This window comes from Lactuca virosa, chromosome 5 (genome assembly GCF_052849685.1).
Source record: "Lactuca virosa cultivar CGN04683 chromosome 5, Lactuca_virosa_CGN04683_v6, whole genome shotgun sequence".
In the NCBI taxonomy this organism is placed as follows: Eukaryota; Viridiplantae; Streptophyta; class Magnoliopsida; order Asterales; family Asteraceae; genus Lactuca; species Lactuca virosa.
The window spans coordinates 321,680,888-321,707,801 of record NC_136430.1 but is presented as its reverse complement, the minus strand read 5'-3'; the positions used below and the strand labels follow the sequence as shown (position 1 = coordinate 321,707,801).

Below are 26,914 nucleotides of genomic sequence, written 5' to 3'. Positions count from 1 at the left end.
GGTGTGTTTCAACCAAACAAGTTTGAATCATCCTCTAGTCCACATCAACCCCGAGTTCGTAAATACTCGATAGAACATGAATACATACAAGTATCAACTAATACTCAGCTAGTTTATCATACCATCATAACACAAGCACCTTGTCATACATAATACAGTGAGAAAACTCACCTCACAGACAAAAGAAAAAATCTATCTAGCTCAGCATACACGTTGGCGGGTGCAACAGTCACCTAATCAAGTTGCAAAAGGTTAAATCTCAACTTATGACCTAAAACCCCTATAATTTGACCCAAGGTCAAACTTAGTAAAAAATGGACGATCAATAGTTAACTCGGCAAACCACCACACCGTGGTAAAACCCCTGTCATGCCATGGTCTAAAATAGATTAGTTTTGAGCATCATGTTTTCCACGCCATGGCCAACTCCTTTCCGTGTCATGGTAAGGGACTGGTTAATCACCGATTTAAAATCTCACCATGCCATGGTCAGCCCCTGGCCACGCCGTGGTCCACCTGGAATGTTCAACTTTATATTAAGCCTTTAATCCATTATGAACATCCTTAAACTTTCCAGAAGGATAAATCTCACTAAGATGGGTCATAAAAATCATAACTTTATGAGCTTACACACACCATGCAAGTTCTACTCCATTTTAGGTTAAAAAGGGCAAAATGTGCCCTTGATTCAATGTATAGCACTAAAACACACTTAGGCTTTAGATCCAAAAGACGAAACACTCCAGGGACTCATAGGATTGACAAAGTTGCAAGATTTATCCTGGAGTTCTTTTCTCCATATCCATTAAACCCATAGAAAGGGACCAAAAATCCTTAAATATACAACATGCGTGAAGTTAAACCATCAAGATAGAAACTTGAATACTCACAGGGCCCAAGAGATGAACAAGGTGTTGGACTTCTTCAGTAATCTCTCTCAAGCTCCAAAGGATGATACTCTTCATTCAAGAATGTAACCAAACACACAAAGAGGCTTAGAGAAGAGAAGGGAGGCTAGGGTTTTGGGAGAATACTTCTGGAGGATGGAGGTTGGGGTTGAAGGAAACCCTAGTCCCATCATTCCTTAAATAGGGATCAAGATCCGAGCCCAGGTTTTTGAGCCCATGACGGTGCCACATCACGGCATAAATGGACTCCACATCAAGGTGACAAGGCACTCACCACACCGTGGTAAACCTATCATCATGTCGTGGTATGGGCCAAAGGACTAAATTCAACTCTTTAACTTAATACTCAATATATAAGTTTATACCAGGATTCATGTGTTACACCACCCATGATCTCGTTTAGTTCCATTTACATTCAAATAAATTTATTTCATGTAGTAAAAACATTAGCTCGTTTACATGTAATTCTTTCCACCTTGGCAAGCATGTTAGGTTTACTTTTATTTCCGCTATTTCTGTTGTTTGTAGTGCTTTTGATATTGTTCATTATGATATTTGGACATCTCTTATTTCGAGTATTTCTAGGATAAAATATTATGCCTTATTTTTAGATCATTACTCGTATTTTATTTATGTATATCCATTACGTAACAAATCGGAAATCATCTCTAAATTCTTACATTTACGTGCGTATGTCAAAACCCAATTTAATATTGAAATATAATCATTTCAATGTGATCATGGAGTGAGTTCGATAACAGCGAAATTCACTCTTTATTTGACCAAAATTGCATCATCTTTCATTTCTCTTGTCCCAAAACATCCCAACAAAATGAGATGTATGAACATATTATTCACACGTTAAATAAACTTATTTGCACCATCTTATTTCAAGCTCACATACCTTCCAAATATTGTGTAGAAGCTCTTCATATAACCTCACGTCTTCTCAACCTTAGACCCTCCTCATTTATTCATCTTGAACCATGTTTACAAAACTCTTTCACAAAACTCCCTCTTATTCCCACCTTCGTGTGTTTGGGTGCACGTGGTATGCCTACATCACCCCTTCTTAAAAAGCTTGCTTCATGCTCGATACCATGCGTTTTTCTCGGCTACCCTACTAGTCATCGGGGCTATTGATGTCTTGATCTGTCTACTCATAATATCATCATTTCTCGGCAGTTCACCTTTGACGATACATCCCCCCTTTATTTTTGTACTCTAGATCACCCTATTTCATATTCCTTCCTTGATGATCCCTCTCCTACCCATTATATCCCATCTCCTTCAAAGCACCTACCCTAATACTACTTCCACTACCACTTACGACCCTACTATGTTAACCGACACCCCTCCCTCTCTGCCGGATACCACTCACCCTTCTCTGGTACTTCTTCTTACTCACCCCATGGTGACCCGTGCCAAACGTGGAATCCTCAAACCTATCTATCATCTCAACCTTCACACACTATAGATTCTCCCATTCCTATCTCCTATATCCATGCTCTGCATGACCCTAATTGGACTATTGTCATGCAAGATGAGTTTGATGCTCTTATTTCTAATGGAACTTAGAAACTCCTCCTGAAGCCCAAAGGGGCCAATATTGTGCATTCTATATGTTCATTTAAAAAGAAATGGAAGGAGGATGGATCCTTAGATAGGTATAAATCATGATTAGTTGCAAATAGGAAAAGTTAGAGACCCGGTGTCGATTATTATGAGACTTTTAGTCTGGTTGTCAAACCGGCCACCATACCTTCCATTTTGAGCATTTCCACATCTCGTCAGTGCCCCATTCGTTAGTTGGATGTCAAGAATGCATTCTTACACAACCATCTTAACATAACTGTTTATATGAATAAACCTCTAAGATTTCATTATCCGTATCACCCATATTATGTTTGTCTCCTCCAAAAGTCTCTATTCGGCTTAAAACAAGCCCGAAAAACTTGGTTTCATAGGTTCACGGAATTCATCACTCAGTTCGTATTTCTTCATAGCAGGTCCGACTCATCCTTATTCACCTACAATAGTGGCACTCTCACCACTTTCCTGCAACTTTACGTTGATGATATCATCCTTACGGCTTCTTTGGTTGATTTGATTTCATGTATCATTGTAACATCCATAAAAATCATGAAAAATTTAAACTTTTAAATCCAATTAAAAATCAGAATTTTTTACAATATAGTTTTCAAAACATGTTTAATATCAGAGTATTCCCAAAACATAAGTCAAAACACGCGGAGGTGCACGATCACGCCTTCGCCCTCCCGCGATCATCTAAGGTACCTGAAACATAACCCAAAACTGTAGCCCAATGCTTAGTGAGTTCCCCCAAAATACCAACACATAAACAAATAACACATATACAATAACAGCATGCAATGGGTCCATAGCTAAAAGACTGGATTACCCCTGAGCCCACAACATAAGTCTGGATTTCCCTTGGGGCCCACAACTTATGTCTGGCTTGCTCCCCGACAAGATCAGTCACCGAACTAAATACCACCAAGCCCTCAGTACGAGTCTGATATTGCCCTACCCGGCCCTCAGCTCATATATGGATTACTCCAGGGTTTGTTGGCTACCGCACAGAGCTGTACAACCTCGACCCAACCCACACAATATGTCGACATATGACAGATAATAGCATATACAAATAATCATAAAAATAATATCACAGTTAGTCCTACAAATCTACTAACTAGCATATCAGAAATAGCATGCATATTTATCCATACTTAGCATACCAACATATATCAGGTTATCAAACCAATGGGCCGGCCTTGGTGCCTTCGACCCGTAAGTACAGTGAGGAAAACTCATCTCGCAGTTGAACATAACTGATGAGGTCCGACTCCAGATCTCAACTCTCTACACAATACATATATCCACCAAGTGACCAATTCCATCAAAATCCCAAAATGCCCAAAATGCCCTCAAAGTTAAACTTAGTCAAACTCAAAGTCAACTGGTCAAACCCACTTAACCAACTGAGTCAACCCAGCCGAGTCAACTCAACAAGGGCTGACTCATGCGAGTACGCGAGGCGTAACCCAGAGGTACGCTTAGCGTACGCGAAGCCTCGGATTGACCAGCTTACGGGGTGGCTGTCCGAGTACGCGGGGCGTACTCCCACCTACGCGGAGCGTAACCACGCAAACCCCAAAACTTCATTAAGTGCTTAATGGCTTAAGCACTCAAACCCATACTTCAGATGTACGGTTTAAATGCACCCTAGAGTCATAAAGTCTCCAACTTTATGACTTTACACGTCCATAAAGTCCTTAACACAAGGTCTTGATCCATTAAGACCTTCTACAAGATTCATGAGGCAATTCTAGCCATCGGGACCTCATTTTTATGGTTTAGGACCCTTCCTAGGGTCTGGAAGGACATCTCAAAACGAAAATAACCAGACATGCACAAAATGGGGCCTTTGGGACAAGAAAAGCAACATAAAACACCCAAAAATGGGATCTAACAACCAAGACATCAAGGTATAGACTTTATACCTTCTGGAGCTTCACAAGAAGGCAAAGATCCTAGATCCACAAGCTTGCTTCCACTTCAAGGCTTCTTGATGCAACTTCTTCTTCCTTTAATACACCAAAAACACACTCTTGAGCTCAAAACACAGACTAAGGGGCTAGGGTTTTGCAAAAACGTCTCAAAGGATGTGGTGGCTGAAAAAGTGGAGAAAATGAGCCATAAGGATACTTAAATACCACCCAAACCCTAAAATTTAGGGTTTCCTCCTGACATTAGTACGCCCAGCGTACTAGGGTACGCCCTAGTACGCCCAGCGTACTAGGGCACGCCCTAGTACGCTCCGCGTACCCTCATGTACGCTTAGCGTACTCCTCCTACCCAAAATTACAATATTGCCACTAGGGCTTCAAGGCACTTTCTCTTGGACTTAGGGACCAAAATGTCATATAATAAAATTATATGGTTGAATTTGGAAATACCAAAACATCGGGATGTTACAATCATGTCTCTCCTTTACACCGAGTTCGCCATGACGGATCTAGGTGACTTTTCATATTTTCTAGACATTTTTGCTATACAGGGCCACTTATGCTTATTTCTATCACAACGTAAATATACGTTGGATCTTTTTGATTGTGCTCACATGTCGTCGTGTAACCCTATCTGTAACACCGTAAATTTTCAAATAAATTTTTTTCATTTAAAATAGCATATTTCTCATAACATATTTCACAAAAATCTCATTTATTTAATTTACAAATCGCAATTCCATAATTGTTTGATTAAAATCCAGGATCTTCAAAACATAACTCTTCACTGGTGTATACAATCAAGCCGGTGCCTTTCCGCGATCCTGCGAAAACCTGAAACACATAAGACATATCACGGTAAGCACGAAGCTTAGTGAGTTCCCCAAAATACCACATATAGCACACTAGCCACTCGAGGCTATAACTCTGTAAGACCCTCCGGTCAATGTGTCTCAGTGGGACCCTCCAGTCCCACAACTCTGATGGACCCTCCGGTCATAACTCTGTGGACCCTCCGGTCCTAACTCTGTAAACTCTGAATACACATAGCATATAAGACCCTCTGGTCACACATAGATACCACTCTAGGCAAAGTATAGTGAGAAGACTCACCTCGCACGCTAACGAGTAACAGTCTCGTACTCAGAAATATCGAACTAGCCTCCGCCTAACACATAGGATAACATCTCTAATTAATACTCTATTCATACTCAAATACACCAAAGGCTATTCTTTTTCTCTGTCTAACTCTTGAAGTGGATAAAAGACCATTTTACCCCTCCATGGCCTCCACTACTCATGATTGAACCAACCCTAAAGTCAACAGAAGTCAAACTCAAGTCAACAGTCCATGTTTGACCCGACTCGCCGAGTGCACCTATGTGACTCGTCAAGTCCACTCATTTCCTCATAAGTCTCATGAAGGTCCAGCTCAACTCGTCGAGTTGACCCCCAACTCGCCGAGTTATCACACGATCAATCTCATCGGGACAAACCCTCACCGCCTCGTCGAGTCAGGCCATGGACTCGACGAGTCCCTTCGATCTGATTTCTCATTCAGACTATTCTAAGCGGATCTACAACCCGACACTCCAGATCAATCCGCCCAAGGCTCGAATAGCACGTAAAGCTTCAAGCTTTACGTTCATACATGGCATTTATGGCTCATAATGCCAACACATGCACCAACAAGGGCTAGATGCACAAGAGCTTGCCTCCAGCTCAATAAAGCTCGAGTCTTTGGACTCACAAGGCCACTTATAGTCCAGATCTGAGGTTCCAACCTCAAACCATGCACCAATCACTCTATGACACATGATAGATGGAAGAAAACCCTAAGGATCCTCTAAACAAGATCTCATAAGGAAATGATCGAGCTAGCATCTTTTTACCTCCAACTGATGCAAAACTCTGAAGAATCTCTGGATCCAAAATCCTCCTCTTGATCCAAGCTTTGATGCTCTCCATTTTTTCCTCCAAAAGGTCACAACATGCCCAAAATTATGTTTCTTCTCTCTTTTAGCTGCCTCTAAGCGATTAGGGTTTCTCTCTGGAAGTAAGGAGGGTGGTGAGGCGGCTTAAGGTCCTTTAAATAGGACCCAACCCCGAGAATCTAGGGTTTTTCTGCCCAGCACCTACTCGGCGAGTCGGCTCTCTGACTTGTCGAGTCCAATCATTAAACTCATGCGGATACTCGACTCTACTCGACGAGTTGGACTCACAACTCATCGAGTCGCTCCATAAATCTCAGAACTACCCTCACAACAATATGTCTGGAAATCCGGATGTTACACTATTGTACACCTGTTATGTAACATCCGAATTTTGAGGTACTATTATTTAAAGCTTCCCTTGTGATTAAATTTTAAATTTGGACTTTGACCTTACAACGGCATGGTAGTTCCATCTTCACCATGACATGGTAACTTAATTAGCACAGCATGGCATTTCTCTCCACACAAAACCCTAAGTTTCAGGCATTGGGCCCTATATAACGGATATGAGGGCTAGGTTTTCATCCACCCTCAACCCCCACTTCTCTAGAAGAGCTCCCAAGCAAACCCTAGCCTCTTGTGATCATTTGGAACTCGTTTTTGGTGATTTGTGGTCTTTGTAAGGAGAAGGAGGATCTTATAGATAAAGGAATCATCAAGCTAGCTCATCTCTAGCTTTTATGCATATTTTGGACCATTGTAAGTCCCTCAAACCATCATCTATATGTTTGTTTCTTTCTAGATATAGGTTTTTCTGTTTAGTTCTTCTTGATGGGTTCATATAAATGGTTAGTTTCGATAAAATTGGCAACATTATCATTCCTTGAGGTCCCAAGAGTTGTATATGTGCTAGACCTAAACTGGTTCACTTTTTTGATGCCATGCAAGGGTTTTTAACCCTATTTTTACCTTTTTGACCTAAACTGTAGAGAAAATAATTATTAAGGAACTAAACACTATGGTTTATAAATTCCTTTCTAATGAATGTCTAAGATTAAGCACAAGATATCAAATCAACTTTATTAATAATTGTAGTCGATATAGTTATATTTTACATGTTAAAACATAATTGTGAAACCTTTGTTGAAGTTATCAAATATAAAGTTGAAATACAAGCCACTAATACTATCTAAAGCTTTAGTGATAATAAAGGCTAAATTAAACTTTACTTGATATTGTTTACTTTCTAATCAGTAGAAATATCCCCCTTTAATCTTTTTGTGATTATATTTTAATCACTATTAATCGTATCTTGAATACGAACACCAACAAATTATGTGTCTGTAGAATATTATAAAAGGGACTTTAGATTATTATATACAAACCCACCAAGAATAAGTTCTTTTATTCCTCTAAATACTGAGTTAATAGAAAGCAAGCTTCTAATAACAAAGCAAGTCAGAGGCACATTGAACTTGAAGCAGTTCAAGAACCATACGTTAATATAGAAATTGTTGGCACTAGTTTCAACAAGGAATTGTTGAACTTGAGTAATAGTTATTCACAAACACAAACTGTTTGCATTAATGGTAGAAATCATCTTTGACTTGAGAAATGTGGAATCTCTCATTGATGAGTTCTTCCTGAAGGTTTCTAGAAAATCCATCAACTACCAAAATGTTATATCAAATCTTGAATCTGATAAATGTCTTAGAGTCTTGAACATTAAGATGTAATTCATATCTAATAATCAAGTATGATCTTGATTAATCTTCCTCCCTATAGCAAGGCTAAAAGGAGTAAGAGATTTTTTTAGAAAGAATACTTATATGGATATCATGCACACTTATCAAGGCTTGTTATAAAAGGATTTTCTCATACCCGTGTCATTGACTATGGTCCTTATCATACTCACAACATTGACTATGATCAAACCTTTTCACAAGTAGCTATGATTAGATCAACATGGATATTATTTGCTATCACTACATATTTTTAATATGATATATAGCAAATAAATTTCAAGAAAGACCTGCTTTTCTTAACAAACATCTACTTGAAGATATCTATGTAGCTTAGCCTAGAGGTTTTCTTAATCTATGTTATCCTAACAAAATATGTAATGCTTAAGATCCATTTATGGATATAAAGCAAACATCTCAAGGTTGGAATAGTCATTTTAATATAAAGATACAAGGTATGCTTTTATATTAAAATGAAAACAAAATGTGTGTTTACTAAGAACTAGTGGGAGGATACTGATATTCCTAATCTATTATGAATGAGAAATACTTAACCATTTGAAATTACATTCCGATTATGCAAGGTTTTTTTCTCCTTGACTAGGAAAATATTTCTAAAATGAAAGACTTAGGAATGACAAGATACATTCTTGGAATGTAAAATGTACAGAGATAGATGTAGATGAATCTTTAAAAATTTTAATATCTTTTGGACACATTGATAATATCTTGAAAGCGATCAAGATACAAGATTCCTTTGGAGGATTCTTGGCATTGTCACATGACACCATTTTTGAGTATGTCTTAAAAGGATCTAGCACATAGGTTTAAGCTAGATGAAATGATTAATATTCTATTTCCTTGGCAAATGAATCTATCTGTTATGTCATATTATGTACAAGACTAGGTATATGATTACGATATGAACATATCATGAGACACCAATTGCATACATAGGTAAGTCACTGGTTGATTTTGAGAACATTCTAAGAGTACTTAAGAAGAACTAAGAGAATATATATGAGATAACTAGTTTAGAAAAAGATCTCTATGTAAACAGATACATAAGATGCTAACTTCAAAACATATATATATATATATATATATATATATATATATATATATATATATATATATATATATATATATATAATTATGATTTATAATAGGATTATGACTTCATTATGGAATGAAGAGTAAGTTTTGGGTATGATGTCTAAGCAAAACATAATTTCACAATCTACTAAATAAGAATACATTACTACTTCTAAAGTTCAAATCAAATATGATTGGATGAATGAGTTCATTGAAAAACTATGTTGATTTCTATCATTCAAGGATCACATATAAATCTTTGTGACTTATAGAGTATACTTAATCAAGTTAAGAGAATCTATGTCACGAAACAACACCAATCATATTCTCCAAGATATTTAACCATACTTAGAGTAAAGTCGCATATGGAGATGATAGTATTCATAGAATTCACACAAATTAAATTTAGTTGAACCCATTAATAAACTCCTTCCTTTTAAGCTAAGTATGAGTGGTCACACTTTAGCAATTAGACTTCATTACTCTAGAAATGGTATTTTGATTTGAATTTAGTATTTGGATATTTGAACATTAAGACAACGACTATTATATTGTTTTGATCAAGGTTGTAAAAAACGTTCGACGTTAGCTAGTCGGTGGACTGGGGTTAAGCGATTAATCGGCTAGGCGGAGATTAATCGGGGACCATTAATTGCTAATTTGTTGAATTTAAAAAAATTAAATATGACGAATATCATATCAAAGTTCGTAAATACCACTAATATGATAACAATATAGGTTAATATGATTAATACAACACTAATCATGCCTCAAATACTTTCCATTGAGATAAAACTTCTTCAAAATGTTAAAATTTCATCGTTTTATAATGTTTCACTCACTATGTATGCAGGGATTAATCGCTCGAGTAGCGCCAAGGGATTAATCGGAGATTAATCGGGACCTAGTCGGGATTTTTACAACAGTGGTTTTGATATATTGGGACATGTTCATCACATCAATACTTACTGTGTTCTATATTAACATGTTTAATCCATGAACAATCTTATTATTCTAAAATTTCATAGTCGATTATAATTGTGGGAGAAATTATGAACTAAGACTAATATGAATTGGATTGGTTGACTCTCACTAGATGAAAGTAGGCAAGTGGCTATAACCAAGTTTCATAGGTACTTGTCAAAGAACTAGTACTAAACAGACCCGCTTCAAGATCACCTCGTAGATCGCTATTATGAGTGATACTTGATTAAAAGGTACTATCTTTGTATCCTTAACACTAGAGAATAATGGGACTTAATTTTAGGGAATGTTGTGCTTAGATATGGTCAAATGTTGATCTTAACCGCATAGTTATAAAAACCATTTTCAGGTATGGTGTGAACTATTCAAGAGGCTTATATAGTCAAGATGAGATTTGTTCCTCTTATGTGTTGACAGCTAGACATAGAACGCACATTACCCAAAGTTGAACTCCAAATAAGATTGACGCGATCCAAGTCACACGTTCAACAGGATATCTTTGACAAAGGGATAATTAATAAACTTACCTTATATGTCAATTGAGGCTTTGAGCTTTCAGAAAATGGATGTTGATAGAATGACACTAAGTCATATATTACTGGGGGCAGTGAAATATTGCTAGATGTTCACCATTGTCTATATTAATATATGACGAGTCACACTAATAACAACTTTATGAAAATATATTATTTATAAGAATTTGATACTTTATATATATATATATATATATATATATATATATATATATATATATATATATATATAGGGCTAGGTTATAATGTGGATGACATCTATTGTGTGGTCGTAAGGATAATTCTGGACCAATAGATGAATAGAATGAATGGTCATGAGTTGAGGGTCTATGATATTACTATGAGATATCATGTAGTATATAATCACAGAAATTTTAGTATAAGGGTATTTAAGTCAATTAAACTACATTTAAAAAAGGAAATTTCGGATTTTTAGGGATAATTATTTCTCTTAATTTTAAAACATCTGATTTTAATAGATAATAATTCTTTTATTTCGGGTCATTCTAACAGAATATGTTTATGAGTATCTTGAAACATTCTTGAACCATAAAAGAATAAATATTCCGACAGAATACATATTTTGATAGAATTAACTTCTTGAAGAATAAAAAATTCTTAAACCATCAATTGAAGAATAAAAAAAAAATTACACTAATTCTTAAAGAATATGAGTAACAATTGCTAAGAATTACATTTATTGTTAAAGAATAAAACTAAGAACGGTTAAAAATTGAAAAAAAAAACTTCAAAATTTAACGAAAGACACTAATACATTTTAAAAAGAATATTGTTGCTAAGAATCACTTTCAATTTTGCGGTCCGATCTTCAAGCATATGAAGACCTGTGAATTGCACCAAAATCCATAACCAATAATTGTAGAAAATACACAAATTAGTAATGAAATATCATGATTCCATTTCGACAGAATTGAAATTCGTAATTCCATTCCGACAGAACTGGATTCAATTATGGCAGAATGACCCCCTCGCATAGAAATATAAAAAATGAAGAAATTTTCTTTGTTGGGTTCAAAAGTTGGTGAAAAACACAATAATATTTTAAAATGTTAAAAGACTAATATGAAAATGGTAAAGCACAAGATATTTGTATTCATTGAAGCAAATTAACAAACACATGGTGATCAGTAGCCACATCATGTAAATTTATGAAAACAAATAGGGTTGAGATAATTTACTTGGTTTCCTAATTAAAAAGTTACTATCATATTTTGTAACAAACAAAAATAATTCCAAGTTCCAATCATAATCAATATCTTAAACCTAAAAAATTATAACTAGAAACATAAAAAATTATCTTACACGTGTGTATGTTTTTTATATAAAGGTTCGTATATGCCATTACACAAAAAGTAAAAGCTTTAGTTTCATCGAAAATGAGGATGTATACATCATTGAAATTTTTTCCAAAGAATCTAAAATTACACAAATATACTGGAATTTTGAGTAAGTCAACATTTAAACGAAAAAATCTAAAACAAAATCTCAATTTCACAATTAGCAAGAGTATATGACTAATTTAGTTCTAATCATGAACACGAAACTAACAAAAAACCATGTAGGAAAAATGATTCAATAGCATTTATTAATATAAATTCTCAAGAAATTAAAACGGAGAGTTAATAACTGAAAGAAAGTGATACTTACTTCTCTTGAGATTTTTTTAACAAACCTTAACAATTAAATCAAACTTCAAATCAGTTTACTGCATAAATCAACCCAAAATATGAAATATTACCTATTGGATTGTTACGGTTGCAGGGTTGTTGCTGTAAAATACAAACCAGTTTGTAAACTTCGAATTAAAAAGAGAGACATAGATAGGCGGAGAGAGATCGAAAGTGGCAGGAAGGAGGCAGAAGTGGCCGATGAATGACAGTGGTATGAAAGATGTAGAAATGGCCGACGGTGGAGAGGGAAGATGAAGAAGTGGGTGACGGTGGAAATCTTCCAGGAAGAAATTGGGTCAAGGTCGAAGTGGTGGTGGGTAGGGTTTTAAAGCATTAAACTAATTTGCATAAATTAAAGGGATTAAGGATTTAATTCTTTAATTACCAAAATTAGTTAATAGTTAAGATTACAAATTTACTCATATCTATGATTTTGAAATGATTGGTCTGTATTAATCCCTATATTCACACAATAATTGTTCATCCACATATGAACCTACCTATATATATATATATATATATATATATATATATATATATATATATATATATATATATCTTGTAATTAATTAGAAATTATTTATTTAATTTTCAATGCTAAGTATCAAAATATAGCATAATATATCATATGGTATGATTTATTATGTCATGTACATCTTTTTGGACCAAAATGAGTTTTTGTTTTATATGGATTTATATAAATTATAAAATTAGAAGAGTTTTTATAGAAAAACTAGTTTCTTCTTTTTATATAATATATTCAAGGAGGCCATAAAGGGAAAAGAAGACATGCTTGCATTTATTTAATCATAAAGTCATGTTCTTACACTTGTATCCTTTTGTTGCTAGATGCATGGTGTATTAAAGTATCTAGACTCAATGGGTAAGGACTTAGATTAAGATGATTAAAAGGCTTGCATGTATCTCTTCTTTTACTAGTCAAAAACCACGAAAATTATGACTTCTTATCTGTATATTCTTTATAGCTTTTGTTTCTTAAATTGTTAAGATCAAAGTAGGAAGAATTTGATACTTTACTTGAACTCTCCTTTAAAAAAAAGGCTTTGTTTTGTTTTTATTACAAGATGAAGACTAACATCTTATCAAGTTGGCTAAATGTTGGTGGATACTTCTAGAGAGTTTCTTCCTTGGAACTCAAATTCATCTTCATCAACTTCCTAATTTCCAAAAGGAATCAAAGTCTTTAAATGTTGTTTCACTTTCTTTCTCTTTGGTTATGTTTAATTTTTCTAATTTCTTGCAAAACGATTTTTTGCTGGGAATTAAACTAGTTTTATTTTGTTCAAAGTTAAAGTCTTTCGTTTCTATCTTTGTGTTTATGAAATAATTTTTAAATAAAAACCCAACAAGTATAAAGTAATGTCTTAAGGGATTAAGCTCTTAATGAGGAAATGAATCTTCCGACCGAAAACCACGGTGTGGCCAAGGAGGGCCCACGGCATGGTGACGCGTTGCAACACATATCTTTTGTCAGGACGTGACCACGATGTGGATTGATGATCTCAACGGCGTGGTGGAGGCTTTCTCTACGGCTGCTTTTTTGTCTGACTGCCACAGCGCGGTCAGTGGTTGGCTATGGCCCGGTGGCTGACTGTTGACCATTGACTTTTTTACCATGTTGACTTGTGGTCAAATTGATAGCTTTATAGGTTATATTGAGTTTCGAATTGTGATTTGTATCTAGGTTGTGTGTAGTTCCAACCTTTACTTTCATTCGATCCGAGGTGTAGTCTATCCTAATTTGCGATGTGAGTGTTCTCAGTATACTATGTAGGACAATAGGTGTCGTCGTATGCTAGATTGTCTGTGTGACATTTAGATGAAAGATTGTGGTGGGATCACAACATTTATATGAAAGATTGTGATTAGATCACATCACTTGCATAGAAGACAATGGTAGGACCATGGCGGGAGAGATTGCAACGGGGTTGTAGCAACGGAAGTGGCTGTAAGACTATGGTACGATCATAACATGCACACGGGTTGAAATACACTGTAGGGTAGCGCCCATTGTTATGTATGGTATGTGAAAATTTGGTGGGCTCACTCAGATTTGTGTGTATGGTTTAAGTTTAAATGGTTTAGGTACTTCTAGTAGCAAGGGAAAGGAGCTAGCCTAATTACGTTGCATCCACTGATGATTTACGTATTACAAGATTTAGGGATTACTCTAATATTTTTATGAAAACAATATACTCATGTTTTTTATTACTTGACTTGTGAAGTTTATGTAATAGTTTTATCTACTTTAAAAATTGAAAAATTTTCCTATATTTTTTTTGGGATGTTACAAGTTGGTATCGGAACCTTGGTTTGAAGGATCAATGATAGCATAGGGTGCGCCTAGACTCAAATTGAGGATTAATAAAATCTTTTCACAAGAAAATGTTTCCTAAAATGGTTTTAAAAAAGAAAACGGGTGCGATGCATGCAATCAGCCAAGCTCAAGTAAATAATTCCAAGAATACCCATACATGACTGTTATGTTTTAGCATGATATGATATAATTTGCATGATAGTGATAGGCTAAGGATCTGCTTAGGTTTGCATGCTAGAATGCCTATTTAGGATAGATGCCTTTTATCCATGTTATGTGTTGATAGAGAAATGTTTTAGGATTTGTGTTGATGCTAGTAAATTACTTGATGAATGCATTATGGTGGTACATAATTAAGACTAGATAGCCTTAGAATGTTTGATTCAACCTTATTGTTTGTTCTTGTTTGATGAAGGTCTTAGGGTAGAGACATTTCTTCGAAAATCTATTTTATTTTGACTATGTACGACCTGCATTCGTGGGATGATTTATCGGTGTCAGTAGAGATCTTCTAGCATGTGTGGGAAGTGGAATCCTGGGAAGTCTAGGAAGTTTATTAGGGAATTGGTGCGCTATTATGAGAGAGTTTAAGTATGTGGCTATAGGGGAGTAACTTAGGAAATTTGGGATGTTCTTGAGGAAAGTAAGATAGGTATGGAACGTAGTATGGGCCCGTACTACTGGAAGCACAGGATCCGTACTCGAATCAAGGAAAGTCACAAAGATTCTAAGGAGCTTGTAGTATGAGAGACTCTATGAGTTTGTTTTTGACCTTTCTGTTATCCTTTCAGAATGGTGATGACTCATCATGGAGGAGGTTCTGGTTTTGGTTTCGGTTCAGGCTCTGGCGCTGGATTGAGTGATGCTAAGTTATGCGAGTTTATTGCAGCAAAGATTTTGTGAGCTATCTTGGAGGAGACACCTATCATGTTTGGTACGATCAAGGATGAGATAATTGAGTTGATGGATGATCACATGTAGGCTCTTCGTGCAGACCTGGCCGTCGGTCAGTTTAGGGCACATACTCTCACTTTTTGGAATTTCCATGCTTGTGGGGCTCCTGAGTTCTTTGGGAAGAAGGACCCCATTTCTAGCATGCGTTGGGTTATAGATATCAAGTGTGCTTTTCAGACTAGCTTGTGCCCTGAAGGGTAGAAGACCAGTTTTTTGCATGTTTGTTGAGAGATGGAGCTTGTGACTAGTGGGAGGAGGCGGGTCGTGCTCTGGGATTCGAGTCCATTAAAGTTGGGAATTGGGCATATTTTGTTACAAGATTCATATCAGAGTTTGTGTCTACTATCGAGGCACAACATTTGGCTAGGGAGTTTTAGGACTTCCATTAGACGACAAAGACCATGGCGAAGATCATCACCAAGTTCAGAGAGAGAGCTTTGCTTTTACCGCAATACGCTACAGATGAGGAGATGAAGAAGACTAGGTACCATGGCATGTTGAGGGATGACATTAGGGATTTTTTCAGTGTCTCGAGTTGCTAGACACTGGAGAAGATCATTGACCGAGCCCGAGAGCAGGACATTAAGTCAAGCCTTGATAGAAGCGGAAGCCGGCACAGGTTCAAATAGCAGTGGTTCCAGGAAAAAAGTCCAAGACTAGTGATATTCGATATATAGGCTAGTAGGTTCGGGACCGTTGTGGAAAGTGCGACAAGTCACACGGGGGATTTTGTCGTGCGGATGGTTCTGGATACTTCAAATGCGGCCAGATAGGGCATTTCAGCAGAGATTACACTTGTGGGGAACTGGTATGCTTCATTTCAATCAAGTCGGCCACAAGAAGGCCGATTATCTGATTTTACGAAGTGGAGCGGTGAGGGCACCCGCTCCAGCTACATTGAGGATCATTGACGGCTGCCAGGGCAAGGCGTAGGCTCCCATGGTGAAGAGCAAACCTTTTCAGTTGACAACTGAGGAGGTCAGAGTAGTGTCGAATGTTATCACCAGTATGTATTTCCATTTATTTATTGTTGTTTCATTATTTATGCTTATGTTTGTACATGGTGTGATTAGGGTTTTCCTAGTCAAAGGTATGCCTACTCTTGTCCTTTTTGATTCGAGTGCTACTCGATCATTTGTGTATCTTTCCCTTAGCAAGAAGTTCGATGTTGTTCCGGGGATGCTGGATTTCCCTTTGGAGGTAGAAATCACTGACGGCCGCAATGTGAGTGCTTTGAAGGTTCATCGGGATTGTGTATTGGAGATGTTTTGGGTTTGGATTCCTTTTGATCTCATTCCTATTTCAATGAGGGTGGACAAGGATCATTATGGTCATGGATTGGTTGAGTCGGTTTGGGGATATGATCGAATGCGAACATAAGTTAGTGCGGTTTCGAACCCCAAGTGGGGGAGAACTAACCATTCATGGTGAGGGAACACGGGGCGGTCCAGATATATTTTAGTTGTGAGAGCTAGGAGATACTTGCAGCACGGATGTTCATGGTTTTTTGCTTATATTGTTGATACTCGGGTCGAGGGGAGGAAGTCTATTAAGGATGTACCTATTGTTCGGGATTTTTCTGACATGTTTCTTGAGAATTTGTCAGGAGTGCCTCATGTGAGGCAGGTGGAGTTTCGGGCTGATCTAGTTCTGGGTGCGGCTCTGATAGCCAAGGCACCTTATCGTCTTGCACCTCCTGAGATGCAAAGTTGTCCACACAACTTCAGGAGATGCTGGACAAAGGGTTCATTAGGTTGAGAAATTCTCCATATGGGGCTCCTATTTTGTTTGGGAAGAAGAAATACGTATCCCACCAGATGTGCATCGACTATACGGAGCTGAATAAGCTGACGGTTAAGAACCGTTATCTACTCTCGAGGATCGACGATTTATTTGATCAGCTTCAGGGTGTATCTTGGTTTTCCAAGATTAATTTCAGATCGGGTTATCATCAGATGAGGTTCGGGGTGGGGATATTCAGAAGACGACCTTCAGGACCCGCTACAAACATTATGAGTTTGTGGTGATGCCATTTGGGCTCACCAATGCATCAGAAGCTCTCACGTTCTCATGAATCGAGTTTGCAAGCCAATGTTGGATCGATTGGTGAGTGTGTTTATTGACAATATCTTGGTCTATTCTAAGACCAAGGAGCAACACGAGGAGAAACTACGAGAGGTTCTTAAGAGTTTGATGAGGGAGAGGTTTTATGCTAAATTCTCCAAATATGAGTTTTGGATACGCGAGGTGTAGTTCTCGGGTCACCTCGTCAACCAGAATGGTAACTTTCTCGACCCTGCCAAGATTAAGGTCGTGATGCAGTGGGAGGTCCCGAGGTCTCCATATGAGATTCAGAGCTTCCTTGGTTTAGCATGGTATTATCGGAGATTCATTCAGGATTTCTCCAAGATTGCAGTTCCTTTGACCCGTTTGACGAAGAAGAATGTTACTTTTCCAGTGGGGGCCTGAGCAACGGGAAGCATTTGAGACACTGAGATAGAAGTTGTGCGAGGATTCAATATCGACCCTTCTCGAGGGTGTAAATAATTTTGTGGTTTACTGTAATGCATCGATTTTGGGATTGGGTGCAGTACTTATGCAGAGGGGCCATGTGATCACGTATGCTTCGAGGCAATTGAAGCTTCATGAGGTAAATTATCCTACTCATAACTTGGAGCTGGGGGCAATGGTTTTCCCTCAAGATTTTGAGGCACTAATTGTATGGGGTTCGGTGTACCATTTACACAGACCACAAGAGTTTGAGATATTTGATGGATCAGCGAACCTGAACATGAGGCAACACAGATGGATTAATGTGGTGAAATATTATGACTGTGAGATCATGTATCATCCGGGTAAGGCCAATATAATGGTCGATGCCTTGGGTCGCAAGGCGACTAGCGCTCCTATCAGAGACCTATGTTTGAGGATGATCATCACTTCACCACTGTTGGACTTGATCAAAAAGGCATGAATTGAGCTGATAAAGGAAGAGAATCAAAAGAAGGATAAGATCAGGGGTCAAACTTCTACCTTTGTCACTGATAGTCGAGGTTTGTTGACTCAGTGTGGCATGGTGTGGGTTCCCGTTTCTAGTGGGGTTTGGCAAACATTATTGGAGGAAGCGTACAAGTCAAAGTTTTCGATCCATCTGGGAGCTACGAAAATGTACATGGATCTGAGACTTAGCTACTGGTGGCCCTTTATGAAGAAGGATATAGCTTGGTATGTAGAGCGGTGCTTGAATTGCCGGAAAGTCAAGGATAAACTACAGAGATCCTATGGCAAGATGCAGCACTTGGACATTCCCATGTGGAAATGGGAGCAGACGACTATGGATTTCATTATCAAGTTGCCATCGATGACACGTGGAGTTGATTAAATCTGGGTTATTATTGAGAAATTGACAAAGAGTGCTCGCTTCAACCCGATTCAGGAGAGTTCATTCGTCGAGAAGTTAGTCGAGATCTACATCAAGGAGGTAGTTGCACGACATAGGGTGCCGATTTCTGTTGTTTTTTACCGTGATATCCATTTTATTTCCAGGTTCTAGAGGAAGTTCCACGAGGATTTGGGTACCCGGTTACATTTCAGTATAGCTTACCACCCACAGACCAGTTGTTAGAGCGAGTAGATCATTCAGACTCTTGAGGATATGCTTAGGGCGTATGTTTCGGATTTTGGTGGAAGCTGGGATACCTACCTTCTTTTAGTTGAGTTCTCCTACAAAAAAAGTTATCACACCAGTATTAGTATGCCTCCCTTCGAGTTTCTCTACGGGAGGAAATGTCGAACCCTAATTTTCTGGGGTGAGGTTGGATAGTGAGTGATGGGGAGCACTAAGGTAGTGCTCAAGACTACAAAGTTTATCCAGAAGGTGTGTGGTAGACTGTGGACCGCACTGAGTAGACAGAAGATTTGTGCTGACCGGTGTCAAATAGATCTCGAGTTCTAGGTTGGGGATTTTGTGCTTTTGAAGGTGTCACCATGGAAGGGTATCATTCGGTTCCGGAAGCTTGGGAATTTGAGTCCCAGATATATTGGTCCATTCAGAGTGGTTGCTCGGGTGGGCAAAGTTACCTACCGGTTGAATCTTCCAGTGGAGCTTAGCCAGATCCACAACACCTTTCATGTTTCCCGATTTCGAAAGTGTTTAGCTGATGATTCCGTAGTGGTTTCGTTGGATAATATCCATATTGATTAGCCTCACAATTATGTGGAGTGATCGATTGTTATCCTTGATAGGAAGACGAAGACCTTGTGCAACAAGTTAGTGGACTTGGTTAAGGTGCATTGGCAACACATGAAGGATTCTGAATGGACTTCGGAACCCAATGAGGAGATGAGAGAGCATTACCCTGAGTTATTTGCAGCAGCGGATTTCGAGGATAAAATTTGATTCAAGTGTGGGAGAGTTGTAACATCCATATTTTAAAGTACTATTATTTAAAGCTTCCTTTATGATTAAATTTGAAATGTGGACTTTGACCTTACCACAACGTGGTATTTAGAGTGCCATGGCATGGTAGTGTCATCCTCACCACGGCGTGTTGATTTAATTACCAGGGTGTGGCGTCGCTTTCCGTACAAAACCCTAAGTTTTGGGCTTTGGCCCTATATAAAGGATATGATGGCTAGGGTTTCGACCACCCTCAACCCCCATTTCCTTAGAAGAGCTCTCAAGCAAACCCTAGCCTCTTACGATCATTTGGAACTCGTTTTTGGTGATTTGTAGTCTTTGGAAGGAGAATGAGGATCTTGTAGATCAAGGAATCATTACCTCCAGCTTTTGTGTATATTCTAGACCTTTGTAAGTCCCTCAAACCATCATCTTTATGTTTGTTTCCTTCTAGATCAAGGTTTTTGGATTTAGTTCTTCTTGATGGGTTCATATAACTGGTTATTTTTGATAAATTTGGCAACTTTATCATTCCTTGAGTCCCCGAGAGTTTCATATGTTCTCGATCTAAAATGGTTCACTTGTTTGATGCCATGCATGGGGTTTTGACCCCATTTTACCTTTTTTAAATAAGTTTGAAGGAGGACATGCATGCCCATAAAGTTACGAATTTTATGGTCATTTGTGATGCAAATAAGCTTTTTGGAAAGTATAAAGGAATGTCTTAAGGGATTAAGCTCTTAAGGAGGAAATGAATCTTCTAACAAAAAACCATGGTGTGCCCAAGGAGGGTCCACGGCGTGGTGGCTTGTTGCAACGCATCTTTTTTGTCCCAACGTGACCATGACGTGGCTTGATGATCGTCACGACATGGTGGAAGGTTTCTCACAACTGTTTTTTGTCTAACTGCCACAGCGCGGTCACTGGTTAGCCATGGTATGGTGGATGACTGTTGACCATTGACTGTTGAATTTAACCGTTGATCGTCGACTTTTTGACTAGGTTGACATGTGGTCAAATTGATAGCTTTATATGTTAAGATGAGGTTCGAATTGTGATTTGTATCTAGGTGGTGTGTAGTACCAGCCTTTACTTTCGTACGAGCCGAGGTGTAGTCTATCTTGATTTGCAAGGTGAGTTTTCTCATTATACTATGTATGACACTAGGTGTCGTGATATGTTAGATTGTCTGTGTAACTTTTGAATGAAGGAGTGTGGTAGGAGCAGAACACTTGTATGAAAGACTATGGTTGGATCACAACACTTGCAGGGAAGACCATGGTGGGAGCATGAAGGGAAAGACTGCAGCGGGGTTGTAGCAACGGAAGTGACTATAAGACTATGGTGGGATCATATCATGTACACGGGTTGAAATACACCCCATGGAAGGGCCCATTGTTATGTATGGTATGTGGTATTTTGGGGAACTCATTAAGCTTTGTGCTTAAGGTTTAAGTTTAAAAGTTTCAAATACCAAGGAAAAGGAGTCAACTTGATTGCGTTGCATCCACCGATGATTTTCGCACTACAAGGTTTTGGGATTACTCTGATATTTTTATGAAAACAATATACTCATGTTTTGGATTACTTGACTTGTGAAGTTTATGGAATGGCTTTGTTTACTTTAACAATTGGAAATTTTTCTTGGTATTTTTGGGATGTTACATGTTGACACTCAAAAGAAGTTGGATCATACTAGCACTCCCATTAAGGATCGAACTCTTTACCGTAGCGTTGCAGGTGGGCTGTAGTAGTTGACTTTTACTCGACATGATATTGAATTTGCCATGCAGTAGATTTGTCTTTACATGCATAACCCTCGGAAGCCACACCTACATGCGTTCAAGTGCATTCTTTGATATATTCAGGGTACTCTTGATCACGGCTTGCAAATTCATTCCTTCTCCACTACGAGCCTTACTACTTACTCTGATGTCGATTGGGTGGGTGTGCCCCGCTTCTCATCACTCCACTATGCCAAGCTACTGTCTCTCGGTCAAGCGTGGAAGCTGAACACCGTGGAAGCTGAACACATGGGTGTGGCCAATATTTAGGCCATGTATTTAGGCCATGTATTTATTTAGCCCATGCATTGTATTGTTATAAGTCCATTAGGTCAAACCCCTTGTATTGATGTATTCTGTATTTATACGTCTTTGAACCAAGTCATTGAACTCCAGTACTTCTTGCTCCACTCTTTTCCTCCTTTTCCAGTAATAATTAACTTTACACTAATTAAAAAAAAAAAAAAATTGTCCTTTCATTAATGTGAATGGTCTAACGATGCATGGCCGTTTGTTTTTTTTAATCTATAACTTTTTAAAATGACTTATAAACACACTATTGAGTCAAATTCGATGACTATATATTTAAATTAAGTAAAGTATCATTATTATTCTGGTGTAGTGCTTAAACTAATGGATAGTAGGTCAACAAGAAAACAACATACAAGTGAAATATTAAACTACGGCGATGGGATTCTGCGGTGACGAGGAATACGTAAAGTAATCAAATAAAATCAAAAATGTTAACCAAAATCCATATATACAAGGAATAACTTAATTAAAGAGAAACTGAGGTAAACTTCAAGTCCAATTTTTTATAATTCATTCTTAAACGTACGTAGAATATATATATATATATATATATATATATATATATATATATATATATATATATATATATATATATATATATATATATATATATATATATATATATATATATACACTTGATTACGAACAAAAGAGTACGTACAAAGAATATATGCACCAAGAAAGAGAGTCAACCACGATGAGAAGAGAGTAAATGCTATTAAAGAAGTTTTAACACTTTCCAACAAACATTGTTGCCAATAAGTCAAAAAGCCCGGTGGCACTACGTACGCAAATACACACAATCCACTACTAGCAACAAACCAAAGTGGAGTAACTGATTCCTTCATTAAATTCAACAAATGAGTTCTTCGGTCACCACTATTTAATCGCTTCAAATCTCAGCAACCTTCATCACAATCCTGTAGATTTTGAGACAGACACAGGCAGAGAAAATGATGCAGAAAGGTTCAAGCTTTTCTTTGGAAAGTTCAGTCAGTGGCTATTTCGATGATGATGGCAGAATCAGAAGAACAGGTATGAGTTCACTCATGCATGTGTGAATTGTGATACAGAAAACCCATTCTCGTGTTCTTTTTAGGGTTTTTTTGTGAAATTTTGACGTGAAGTGTTGGGTTATTTTTTGAATTAGGGACGTTGATGAGTGCAAGCGCACATATCATAACAGCGGTGATAGGATCAGGAGTGTTGTCATTGGCATGGTGTTTTGCGCAGTTGGGTTGGATTACGGGGACTCTTTTGCTTGCAGTCTTTGCGATCATCACTTGGTTCACTTGCCTCTTGCTTACAGACTGCTACAGGTATCCTGATCCTGTCATTGGCACCAGAAACTACAGTTACATGCAAGCGGTCAAAGTTAATCTTGGTACGTAAATTTATGCTGCTCATTCTGAATCAACATTAATTTATGCATGTTCTTGATCATGGTGTAACCCATGCATTACTAGCCACCTCACCCTGAGGTGTCATCCTGCATTAAATGGCAATTAATTATGGCTACTATCTTCGTTTGTCCAAATTGTAATGCCATTTCACTTTCTCTTCCTACATTTGTTAATGTTATTTAACATAACGATGATGTGAATTTACGTCTTTATCTTTAATTTGTCCATACGAAATAGGCATTGTTCTAGCCTATTCCACCTTTTCTAGCTCTTTAGTCCCATTGTATCAATGTCATTTCACTTTTTTTTTGCTAGGACTAGACCAGACCAAACTAGATGGTATAACCTTTCTAAGGCTATTTACCATGATGATGATAAAGAAGGTCAAACACACTAGAGGAAAAATGCAACTCCTATATCTCGTTTGTCCCATTCCAACAAATGTCAAACACACTATATGGTTGTTGTGTTCTGTTTTATCCAGCATGGCAAACAGTCTTTTATTTGGGAGTTTGAATCATTTTATATATAGTTTTCTTTTTTAGGCATATATGTGTATGGACTATCTCACTATAGATGGTTTGCTAAAAAATCTTTTATAATATTGTGGGAACAGGAGGGTTTAGTTACAAACTATGTGGAATATCTCAATATGGGACTCAAGTTGGTGCAACCATCGGGTATACCATTACTTCGGCCATTAGTATGGCGTAAGTGCTAAAAAGACTTGAAAACTTATTGTTTCATTTTTGTTTATGTGTGTGAATATGCACCTAATTTTGGTTCTTGTGTTTAACCAGTGCGGTTAAAAGATCAAACTGTTTTCATAAGCACGGGCACAACAACGGTTGTCACACATTGAACAATTCCTATCTACTGATCTTTGCATCTATAGAGATTGTTTTGAGCCAAATCCCGAAGTTTCACAAGCTCACATTCGTATCCATTTTTGCAACCATCATGTCTTTCGGTTATTCTAGCATTGGCATTGCTCTCTCAATTGCCAAAATCGCAGGTAATTAAATTAATCATTCAAAAAGGATATGAAATATATTGCACGTTTTCATAACAAGACAATCATAACATTATATGTACTTTGTTTGACATGCATTAATTGGACTCGGGACAGATGTCAATGAAACAAAAACTACATCTTTTTGTTACTCTAAAAAAGGTGGGACACATGTCATTCTTGGTTTCTTGGTTTCTTGTCTATGCAAAAGATATGAATGGCCTCATCTTTGCAAATAACCCTACAAAGCTTGCATGTAACATGTATTATGTGTACATGATACACCTATTTTCATACAAAGCTTCGGGTAATTAACTTTTGTTGAGATTTTTTTAATTCCTTTTCGAATGGTTTTTTGGGGGTCTGAAGGAGGCACACACTCGAAAACAAGCCTAACAGGTGTACCAGTTGGTCCAGACATGTCAGGCATGGAGAAAATGTGGAACATCTTCTCTGCCATTGGAGATATTGCTTTTGCATATTCTTTCAGTCTAGTCCTCCTTGAAATACAGGTAATTAAATCTTCTTTATATATACATTTACTCTCTTTATAGATATACACAAACTTATGTACGTATATCTGATATTGAATACTTATGCAAATGTAGGACACATTGAAATCAAGTCCTTCAGAAATCAAAGTCATGAAAAAGGCTTCCACCATTGGAGTTGCAGTATCCACCTTATTGTACACCCTATGTGGAGTACTTGGGTATGCAGCATTTGGCAATGATGCATCTGGGAATTACTTGACAGGATTCGGTTTCTATGAACCATTTTGGCTCATTGACATTGGAAACATGTGTGTTGTTCTTCATCTTCTTGGAGCATACCAGGTACAATATACAAATATATCATATTTCATCTCTTATTATCTAACCTAATCAACCTGTGTTCATCTCTTCTTTAGGTGCTTATTCAGCCATTTTTTGCATTTGTGGAGGATTGGAGTCATAAGAAGTGGCCAGAAAGCAGATTTATAGAGAAGGAATATTACATCGGTAGCTACAGTTTGAATCTGTTCAGGTTAACATGGAGGACATTGTATGTGATACTAGTAACAATAGTCGCCATGATCTTCCCTTTCTTCAACAGTTTTCTGGGACTTATTGGTGCTGCAACATACTGGCCATTGACTGTGTATTTTCCAATAGAAATGTACATTTCACAGGCAAAGATTCAAAGGGGTTCTTTTACTTGGATATGGTTGAAGATATTGAGCTTGACATGCTTGATTGTTGCACTTCTTGCTGCAGCTGGATCTATTCGAGGTCTTGCTGTGTCTGTTTCTGATTTTGAGCTCTTTCATTCAATGTCTTAGAGCTCTGTGTTTAGTTTTACTCTGTGACTGTTTAGTGAATCTACAAGGTAAAGTAGAATTGTATTATTAATTGTAAAACTGTGAAGATACAGTTGTGTTGGCATTTTGTCAAACAGGTTGTGTGCACGGATCAACAAGACAATGAGAGGGATAGATAACAGAACTAACAATCAAAAAGATTATGTTTCCCCGGTTCCATAATGAATTTTGAGTTTCAAGTTAGATAAAAAAAAATTAAATATATTACCACGAAATCTCATACGTGTATCGGATGTTAAAATGTAATAATAAAACTTAATCATCTTAATTCGTTATAAGATAATCCAAGCATCGTTCTAATCAAGAACATAATCTAAACACGAAATTGAGAATAGAAAAACCTTCATTGGATCATTTTAACTTGGGGTCATTAGTACGCATTTACCGCCGCCAACGCGAAGCCATTCTTGTGCTTTTTCGTTTGTGAACGGAAATATCGGAGGTTTGGGCACTTGGACTGGTTACGAAACAAAAGTGACATCATTTTGTCCTTGCTTCGTGTACACAAAAATGGCATCCACTTCAATATTAAGAATCTTATAACTGAAAAAGTTGCCGTTCCTCCATGGCGGATTCAATTAGCAACTAGTGGGGTGCATGGCCCCCACATTAAAAAAAAATTCCTATCAGTAATATATATATATATATCTAAAAAAATGATATTATTATTTATTAATGGTTGGTCCCTCTTCAAAATACTTACTCCCCACTGTTATCAAACATTTCTTTCTCTCTAGTGTGACTCTTTTCTCCCGTGTTTTTTTACCCAGCTACCAATTGCAAGAACTCATGAAGGAAATAATAGAAACCATTAATACAAATAATTAAACAAATGAAGGAATTGCTCGAACCTAACACACACCATCGTCGCTGGAAAGTTTGTACGTTTATTCCATTGAAATCATAATATTTATGAACTTATTCCATTGATTGCT

General features: G+C 37.4%; 1 protein-coding gene across 1 annotated transcript; it reads left to right on the top strand.

Moving 5' to 3' along the window:
* The first annotated feature begins 23,111 nt into the window (after positions 1-23,111).
* On the top strand, positions 23,112-25,940 carry LOC145117113 (amino acid permease 6-like). Its single transcript, XM_079053421.1, has 7 exons — positions 23,112-23,239; positions 23,355-23,588; positions 24,224-24,317; positions 24,408-24,622; positions 24,989-25,131; positions 25,228-25,455; positions 25,530-25,940. The coding sequence occupies exons 1-7, from the start codon at positions 23,158-23,160 to the stop codon at positions 25,938-25,940; spliced, it is 1,407 nt and encodes a 468-aa protein (XP_078909547.1). The 5' UTR covers positions 23,112-23,157.
* Positions 25,941-26,914: the final 974 nt, after the last annotated feature.

Bases quoted from the DNA above. Each gene is read 5' to 3' on its own strand.
- LOC145117113 (XM_079053421.1), top strand. From the start codon at position 23,158: ATGATGCAGAAAGGTTCAAGCTTTTCTTTGGAAAGTTCAGTCAGTGGC. The intron at 23,589-24,223 runs GTACGTAAATTT...TTGTGGGAACAG, and splicing joins AGCGGTCAAAGTTAATCTTG to GAGGGTTTAGTTACAAACTA. The intron at 24,318-24,407 runs GTAAGTGCTAAA...GTGTTTAACCAG, and splicing joins ACTTCGGCCATTAGTATGGC to TGCGGTTAAAAGATCAAACT.